This window comes from Xiphophorus couchianus, chromosome 9, assembly GCF_001444195.1.
Source record: "Xiphophorus couchianus chromosome 9, X_couchianus-1.0, whole genome shotgun sequence".
NCBI lineage: Eukaryota > Metazoa > Chordata > Actinopteri > Cyprinodontiformes > Poeciliidae > Xiphophorus > Xiphophorus couchianus.
In genome coordinates this window covers 11,450,463-11,460,225 of record NC_040236.1, presented here as the reverse complement: position 1 = coordinate 11,460,225, position 9,763 = coordinate 11,450,463, and the positions used below count along the sequence as shown (strand labels likewise).

Genomic DNA, 9,763 nt, shown 5'->3' with positions numbered 1-9,763 from the left:
AACTAGTGATGGTCAACGGATGCTGCTTCCAGAAATGTTGCCACTCAAATCAAAAATATATATTTACAGATGTCATTTGTTATCTTCGGTTACATCTTCTGGAAGTCTTTCTGGAAATAATTATAATAGTCAAGCAGTAATGTCCCAAGAACACAACTACGATAGTCAGATGTGCACACACATCTGACTATCTGCTAGGTAAGCCTCTGCCTGTCTTCATCCTATGTCTTCTTTGTAATAGCTTTACTTACTACTTTACTTACTAACACCATGTTTTGAAATTTTCTTCTTTTTTCAAATCACATCTTGGGCCTTCACTTTTTTATTCTGTAACTTTGAAACAAAAAAAGGAGGAAGCTTTAAGCTCTGCCCTTAAAGTCAAGATTTTTGCAGAATTAGGTACCTCCTCAGGTGAACTGAAGTAGCATAGTGCATGCTTCTGAGAAACATCATGAGGAAATAGCATGTTAATTACAGCACAGGATTATACCTTCATTTTAATGCATGCAGGTGCTTGCTTATGCTATCATTAATATATGTAACATTTAGGCGGAAGAAGAGGCTCCCTTGCAATATTTCTACAATGTACTGCAACCTTAGCATTAAACAATATCTATATATCCAGTATTTATTCAACACACAGTATGTTCTATGGCATAAAAGAAGAAGTGCAGGGCTCACGCAGAATAATGAGGATACAAAAAACATTTTCATAAAAATCTAGGCTTAGATCATTTCCCTGCAGCTGTAGGCGATCATAGTTATTAGATTGAAATTTTGAAACTGATCATTAGGGGGTAATTGATGTAGTGAACCCAACCTATAAAACTTTGCTTTTTGCCTCAGTTACTTTCTTATCATGCCATGTTTGTTGCCGTATATAAAAACACTTTTTGCTTTTCTATAAAGTTTGCATGTTGCTTTTGCTGTGACCTCTTTTAGTGTAGTGCAAGCACATCGGGACGAAGCGTGTAAATTACTACTGCTATTTATTTTTCCTACTTAGCTCTTGTTTGAGGAAGCCCATTCCTGCCTCTTTGATGAAAAAACAAATAAACTTGTATCAAATTATATTGAAATGCCTTGAATTGGCTCTGTGACATTATAAAGAGATAAAGTGAAACAAGTCTGGCTTAATATAAAGAAAGAAGTGATTTTATAAATCTAGTAATCCTACCAGTTTTAGAAGAATCCCACAATGTAAAAAAAAAAACAAAAAACTGAATGGTAACCAGTTTGGCAGAGAAAAAAATAACAATTATGAGATAAAAGTTGTTGTTTTTTAATCAAAGCGACAGAAATGGTCTTCCCTACTTGTCTATCCCTCCGGGAGTAAAAGTAAAATTCTCTACACCAATCTGTGACTGCCTCCAAGTGGCCAAATAATTTTTAGCTGATTTTTATCAGAAAATAGGTCATTCCATTTAGCTGTTGGAGCCACTTGAAGCATTCTGCACGCTGTAGCATAGCATCACTAACATTATATTGCTGAAGCATTTAAGTAGCATTTATGTCAAATTTGTAGCACTAGTGCCTATGTGTGTTGTATATGACATCTCTGAGTTGCAATGCTCATGTGAAAGTTTTTTTTTTTTTTTGACTTGTACAAAAGCTTTCTGGCATTTCTTTGTTTAACTGGAGATGAAATTACACTTTACGGTATCAGACGAGCAGGAAGCCACCAGTTGGAAAAACAAGGCAGATATGCAATAGTGAGACAGGGTTTAGGGATTTTAAAAATGTTATACTAAATGTAAAGTAAAACTGCAAAGCAGTTTATTGCAACTATTTGAAATAATTTTACATTCTTACATTTACACCTATTACTGTTGCTTATTCTACTTAAGAGATTTAACACGTTTAAACACCTCTGTTTATGCTTTTCACAGAAAGACCAAAAGTTCACACATGTAACTAGAATAAAATTAAATGTCCAGAAAGACATTTAAAAAAGCATCTACTTTAAGAAAGAATGCATTATAGTACAAGATTAAGTTATTTTTTTTACCTTTATTAAATAACGCATTTTGTCATCTTAAATGTTTATTCTATATTTTATTAAGGCTTGAATGCATTTTATGTCTCCATAGATGTAAAGAATCTGTACTTTACAGATGTAATAATGTATATGCTGGTTTTGTTGCGATGTAACTTTAAAGCATTTAAAAACGACTTAAAGCTGCCTGTAGGCCAGGGCTCATGAACGTCATTAACCCTTGCTGTTACTTTGTTGCAACATGTATAGTGATAGTTTGCTTTAGAAAATTTAATTGAAGCATCACATTTGAATAAAAACTATATTTTGATGATTGAAACTAGAAATTATATACTTTCTATACATGCATCCATTTATTAAACCACTTACTATAATGCTTGTTACTGAACTTGTATAATCACAAGGAAAGCATTAGTACCTTTAACAACAAAGTATGGAAGTAACCTTTTAAAATAAACTATTGTTATACATTTTCTGCTTGTCTGTCTTTTTTGGGGTATCTCAAGAATCTGTTCTCGGGCTACTTTTAATCTAACATCATTTGATATCCGGCTATCGGTCTGAATGTCCTCCAGCTAAATGCAGAACAGACAGAAATCATGTGAGGTTAGAAGGCAACCACAAGGTTTTGATGGACTAACAGCTGAGTTTCAACAAAATTCAACAAAAAAAAAAAAATCAGCCTAGTACCATTTCAAGAATATCACCAGAAAATATGATTTCTTTAAGAAACAAGACTAAAAAATCTGGTTCAAGCTTTTCAGGTTATTTCAACAAATGTGGAGTTTATTAAATTACCCAAACATCATAAAGTAAACAGTGCCACTGGATATACTGTACGGTATTCACGTACATTAAAGCCACATTTGAATTAACAGCTACATTACAAAAGTAAAATAATCCCACGAATAAAAACTAAGGTGGTGGCACAGATCCTTTTGCAAAAAGGCAGCAGGGAGAAAAACAATCAACATGTTTGACATTTATGGAAGTGAAAAAAAAATTAGGATAAAAGCTGCAAAAGTACTATTGTACAATCCAAATAACTACTTGTTGACCTTTAGTGCACGTGCTGAATATGAAACTTTTTCTTGTAACAAATTGAATAAGAAGACAAGAAAGGAGAGAGGGGAGGAAAAGCTGAAACAAGACAAGAATAAAAAAAATAAATAAAAATATCTATCCAGGAAACAGAAGGGGCAGCAAAAAGACAAACTTCAGAGCACAGGTGGACACATTTATAACTGACCACAGCTGAGCGAGACAACAACCTCATCAGTCATCTGCTGATGAGGAGCAGCAGAAATGCAGGACTTGCATAGAAACTTTGAGTAATATTTCCTGCTGCATAGACGAGAAACACAGCAGCAGTTTCATTGAGAGGTGGAGATTTGATATGAGTTAAGAGATTTGTCCAGGGAGGTTTAGGCACAGTGTTGTTAAAGAGGAGCACAGTGAAAATTAAGTTTATCCCATAGATTGAGTATTTGTTAAAATAGCATTTAATCTGTAAAGACAGAATAGAAACAGCCTTTAGGTGATTATGAATGAAAGAAGCGTTTTTGTTTCTATTCCGTCATATTCCAACTACCAGCTAAAAATATCGTTTTTGTTGCTGTTCTTATTCAAACTACTATTTTTTTTCTTTTTTACAACACACTAATTAACATTGGTTAGTTGGCATCCAATTTTTTTTATGGAAACCATTATGTCGACAATTAAATGTAAAGATGGACTTGAGTTTTGGAGGACAAAAAAACGTTACAACCCACAGATGTCAAAGTGAAGTTCTGCAAAGCAAACAAAGACATGTGACCAGTCAGGAAATACATTCACCACTGGTACGTCAAATAAAGAAGAATAAAATTAGACCTTCCAAACCCTAAATACTGAATTATCTTTTTATATCCAGGATCAATTTGAGAGTAAACTTTGAATTCTCAAGACCTCCAGCTTCAGGAGCCACTGAGTTGCTGCTAAGCATGTCAGTGCACAAAACAAATGGCCAATGCGTTGAAATATTGCACTGTCTTTTGCGTGGATGCATAAAACAAAACCAGTTTATATTCCAGTCCAAACTAAAGTACAACAAACCAGCGTGGGCCAGCATGAGATTCTGCTGGTTTGAGAAGGTTGTGGTAAAACGTCATGGCTTCAGTGCGTCAATGTGTTTAAAATAACAAAACATAAAATTATTCCCACTGCTGCTGCTAAAATAAATTATACTGATTTATCGTTAAATGATTTATTTACTGTCATTTTGATTCACAGCAAATTACATTTAAAAAATGCCCCTTAAATTTAGTTTTTAAGTACTTATTGCACAACATATACCTTCTAAGCTGTTCTGCTCTTTGTACTCTCTAAAGTATAACAAGATGATATCAGCTGGAAACTAACCTTTTGAAACCTTGATGTATAAATCCCATGTCTACCAGTCAGTGCATCCTGAATGTTGAAGACATCCTATTTAGATTCAAATGAGTTGAATGATTTTTGCTGCTTTAAGGGTTTTGAAAGAGGAGGTTCTGTTTACAATGAGCACCATAGAGATTTACATTTGGCAATGTAAAAGCATGTGCAGCGTGTGCACTGCGGAGGAGACACAGATCAGTGTGCAGCCTTCATCCCGGATTTAGTTGCAGTGCATATTTCTCCAGACGTGCTGCTCTGGAGTCTGGACAACAGTTCAATAAATAACAACAAGAGTCCTGCAAATTGGCAGCAACTCAAAGAAAACATTCATTTCACCTTTTTGGGTCACAGTCTGAATCTGTCAGGGTGATAAAGAAACCAAACTGCTGCAGGTGCAGCTGGGTTCAAGTTTGCAGAGGAAGCAAATATTTTGCAATTTGGGCAAAAACTGTTTAAAAAGTTCAGGACTGTGAACTTTTATACGAGATATAGCTGCAGCACTGACCTAATATTTATTTAAACAGGCTTATACATGCTCCAATTGGGCATTCACGATATTTAATACTGTCACGGTTTAAGGAATAATTTAACTTCACTTGTTGGTGAATAAACATGTTATTCCACTTCTTTTGCATCAAGTGCAGAACATTTTTTTTTATTTAAAAGTGCTTTTGGGGGTTTTGGAAGTCAGTCAGCGCAGAAAAACACAGAAACATTTTGTTTCTGGGGCAGTTTTTAGCTGTAATCCAGCAAATAATTCTGTGTATTTACAGTCTAGATAACATTTTAACCTTCCTTGTGCTTCCCTGAATCTGAAAGCTTAAAAGGTGTTTGGGGTGTTCCCTCAGCATCCAGAGTGAATGAATGGGACACATTTGTTGTATTTCCTGGCAAGATGCAAAGCCACCAACAGCACAGACATCACTTATGTTTTGTTGCAGAATCTGAGCAATTGTGGAGTGGAAGTGTAGCACTGCCATCTAAGCACACATTTATAAAATGTAGCAGTGTGAAAGTACAGCACAGCAGCTGAAGGCAGAGCGGAGGAACAACCTGATTTGATATGTTGCATCGTTTTGTTTCCAGACCACTCCAGAAGTACAAATTGCATGCATCCCTGTGTACTTACTTTTTTCCCCTCTCTTTATCTCTCCCAACATAAACCATAAAATATACATTCAAAGCACGACAAATGCACAGAAAATAAGCACATCGCTTTCCTTTTTTGACTATTATTCCTAATTACTCCTATGTGAGATGAGGATAAGGCAAGAAGCTGGTCTGTGAGGTTTCTTCCATCGTTTCTGCTGTGGCTGTCGTCGCAGGTGTCTGCCAGTATTTCTGGGTAAAAGACTGAAGCTATTTAAAGACTGCAGGGAGGAGGGAGGCAGCGATTTTAACTGCTCGAGAGGCGACGGTAAAAGTAGATGTAGCCCAAGTCCTTTGGAGGCCTTTCTGACAAACACACTTTGTGGTCGTTGTAGATCACCCACCTGAATGAAGAGGAGCGAAGATTATTCATTATACACACTGTTCAGAGCCATAAATACCACAAGATTAAATAGAATAAATAGGAAAAAGTTAACAGACTTTGCCAATTTTTCTGAGACAGGTTGCTACTGACCTTCCCTCTTTTTTGATGTGACAAACATAATGTCCAGACATTGTGGAGGCTCCCATGTGGCTGATGATGGCAAACAGCTCATATCCTTAAGTGAAGAAAAGTCACAAACATGATAAGAAACAAACTAACACAGAAATGTTGCAACATTTTAATTTAAAAAAAAAGCCATTTCAAGGGTCATTAAAGTCAGATTTCCTTGTGTATGTAAAGCACATCAGGAAAATGATCACATTACTCCTACTATGCCAGGAAGCTTTTGCAGAATTTTACAAAAAAAAATCTTATAAGTGCTGAAGATTTCTTAAAAGAAGCTTAAAACGTCCAAAGTCTGATTACCTTTTCTTCACAGAAAGATCAAAAACAGACACAGTAAGTGTGAAGCACTTACGTCCTGGTCCATCTTTGACTCTCGGGCCGGACGTTTCTCTGTCTGGGGACAGCGTGGAGTCGCTGTGCGAGTTCATGTTGGAAAAGGCGTTGTCGTTGGGCTCCGTGTCCGCCATGTCAGAGAGCCCGTCGCTCTCCTCCTCCTCTGGGTGGGAGAAGATCCAGTCGAGCGCTCGCTCAAGATTATTATTCTAGAAAATCATAAAAGGAAGCCAAGCTAAGAAAAAAAAAGTTGATATCAAGTCGTCTTTTTGCTAGCCAGCTTCACAGTCGCTGCAAATGAAACTGGTCATTTGATGCAGATTTTTAAAACACTTTCTGCACGGAAACTGAGCTACTGCTAATGCAAAGATTAGCAGTAGCTAGGATTAGTATTCGTGGAGGGGTTTGAACCAGCAACCCTGTGGTCACAGGACCAACTCCTCCCTCCTGAGCCACCATCACCCACATACTACTCTTACAAAAAGCTGCAATCTTAGACCATGCTACAGAAACCAGGATTAGAAATGTTTGTTCTTCTAGTTTTGCCAATTTGTTGAATGCCCCGTGATGAACACGATAAATGAGCAATCTTTCACTAGAGAAGTGGGAGGCTTCCATCTGTGATAAACCTCCCCCTGTTTGTTTTGAGACCAAAGCAGAGGTGTGACAGGTGGGGAATGAGAGTCTAGGGAACGCATGTGGAGACAGCTTGGCTGATGGCATCTGTTTTTATCCCTCAGAGAGGTCTATGGGGTCAGATAAACGTGCCTCGCACTCAATATGGTCCGACAACAAACCAGCAGTGAGACCCCTCGCTGTTTCACACCTCCCTCCATCACTCCATCCCTCCCTCCCTCGGGAGGAATATGCATTCTTTGTTTTCTCTCCACTTCAACAACAGCAGCAGCAGCAGCAGCAGCAGCAGCGTGTCTGCCAGCAAGCTCTGTGGCTTTACTAATGATAAACAAGAAAGCCCGGCATCTATTTTTGCTTCCTACCAGCCGTCTGCGGGGCTATTTTTGCTGAGAGGGGCAGTTTGAAATATGAAACATGAAATGTGAGAATCAGCGGCCATTTGGAGGCTGGAGGAACTTGGAAATGGAGGTGGCATTCTCTTTGACCCATAAAAGAAGTAAAAACATTTAATTTATTCCACACCATTTGTGATTATGGACTGCTTTACCAGTTGTCTGATGCTTTCGTGCGTTCCTCAACCAGAAAGTCTGTGCAACATGGAGGTGAGGGGAGGGGGCATTTGTGTGATGCAGGGACTATTTGTAAACACCATGTAGAGCAGACATCTTTAATCACTATGACATGTAGGTCCGAATAAATCCGCACCTTGGAAAGTGAACAAGTAGGGCAGCCAGAGCCTTTTATGACTTACAGAGTTCGCTTTTCATCATCGTGCTCCGTCTTTGCCCTCTTTTCAAATGCCACTTCACTTCCTGCCCTCCTCCTGCTTTTTTCCTCTTTAACCTAAGCTACAGTTTCTTTTAAGTTTCGGAAAAGTGTTTCCTTGTCTTGCCAGACAGTTGTTACAGATGTGCTTTTAGCCCTTCGTTTCCCTGAGACACTCAGCACATGGTGTAGGCGGCCCCTTTTCCATCCTCTCTATTGCTCAAGTCTGACTATTTCCACTTCCTTTCAAACTATCAACAGTCTGCGTGAAAGGCAGACAAAGGGCCATCCACCTAAGATTTCTCCTCTTTAAGGAGGTCAGACGCGACGGCCATGTCTGCCCACGCTGAGACAGCTCAGCTCTGCGTGTTTCCAGCTAAAATAACTCACTTTTCACATCACACTGCAGAGATGTGCAAAGCTGATGGTCATAGCACAAAAGACCTGCAGCTGTAATTGCAGAGGAAAGTGGTTCTACAAAAGGCTGAATAGATACTTGAAACATTTTATAGATTTTTATTCTCAAAAATATATATTGGTCTATCACACAATATCCCAATGACATACATTCAAGTTTGCGTTTGAAACATGAGGAAATAATGGATACAAAAACTTTTCTAATGCCCTGTATTCACATCTAACAAAGTGTGGCTAAGAATATATCAGTCTCTATGAGGTTTACAAGCAATATTAGTCCAATATGCACAAAGAAAGAATGTATTATTTAAGTTCAGTAGAAGCAAATGATGGAAAAGAAACACAGTAAGCAGATGACTGACCGTGGCTTTGAGAGCGCGGATGCTGTGATTGCGAGGAAAGCCCATCGAGGTGAGGATGGCGATGCTCTCCTCGGGAGGCAAGTTGTCCAGTGGCGTCGCCCCCATGGGGCTGTTACTGGTAGAGGGAAGAGGATCCATCATTGAGGGCAAAGTGAGAGGTTCAGCAAAGTCTGCAAAAACAGAGAAAGATCATTTTAAAAAAATATATAGAGAGTATTTATTACTACTGGGAACATAGAAATAACACTTCGAGTCCTTGATGAAAGCCCGTTTTATGGGCTGACCGATTTTGCTGATTTTATGATTTATTAGAAGGAGGAATAAAATAAAGAAATAAAGAAGCAAAAGGAAGGTGGATAAAAAGTATCAGGAGGTAACAGTGGGAGAATAATCTGCTTTGTGAATCTGATGACAAATTAATCTGACAGCACATACAAAATGTGTACATAAAACTTAGGTAACTGCGCTCTCACGCATCATGATGACATGAGAAACAAAAACATAAGGCATGTTATTGCAATTTCCAATGAGACTCCATCTGGGCTGCACAGTGGCAGTGTTGCTAACAACTGGAAGCCAGGAAGTCAGAGAGACCCCACGCATGCACACAGTCCAAAAACACGATTGGTAGGTTAATTGGTCTCTCTAGATTGATTTTAAGTCTTAGTGTGTGCAGTCCTGCAAAACAAGCAGGTGTAGAAGCTGGATGGATGGAGATTTCCTTATGCACATTTTCCTAATGTTAATGTGGCTCTTAGCGGCACCCATCATTTTTTTCCTGCCACTGTGACGCTTTGGTTGTTGCGCTTGTGTGTTGCTTGGAAACCAATCTGCAAAATGCTCTAGTGGTTATTTTTTTATATCAAATTATTTGTGAGGAAAAAGGCAGAGATTTTGCCCACCTGGAAAAACGTGGTAACCATTTCAGATTTAACCCTGAAAAAAAAAAAATCATGGTTTCCAGGTCTTTTAAACCAAATTAAATCGCACCATAATATCCTTCCACCACAAACAAGGACGCATCTAATAGATACGCTCACACTGGTATTAGACAGAGCCTCTATTATAGTCATTGCCATAAATGAAAATGCAGAACATTATCTTCCAGGACCATTTTCCATCTCGGCCTTGTAGTCCTGTGTCCATGCTAGTAAGAATCAAGTTGTTTTTATTCACATG

General features: G+C 38.2%; 1 protein-coding gene across 3 annotated transcripts in view; it reads right to left on the bottom strand.

Moving 5' to 3' along the window:
- Positions 1-2,753: 2,753 nt before the first annotated feature.
- Positions 2,754-9,763, bottom strand: part of usp13 (ubiquitin specific peptidase 13) — a 33,088-nt gene continuing 26,078 nt past the window's right edge. For all 3 annotated transcript variants that reach the window (XM_028027195.1, XM_028027196.1, XM_028027194.1), the window contains exons 18-21: positions 8,585-8,754; positions 6,424-6,613; positions 6,036-6,120; positions 2,754-5,904 (exon numbers count right to left, since the gene is read on the bottom strand). In XM_028027195.1, the coding sequence (XP_027882996.1) occupies positions 5,808-5,904; positions 6,036-6,120; positions 6,424-6,613; positions 8,585-8,754 (542 nt within the window). In that variant the 3' untranslated portion in view covers positions 2,754-5,807. The remainder of the gene's footprint in view (positions 5,905-6,035; positions 6,121-6,423; positions 6,614-8,584; positions 8,755-9,763) is intronic.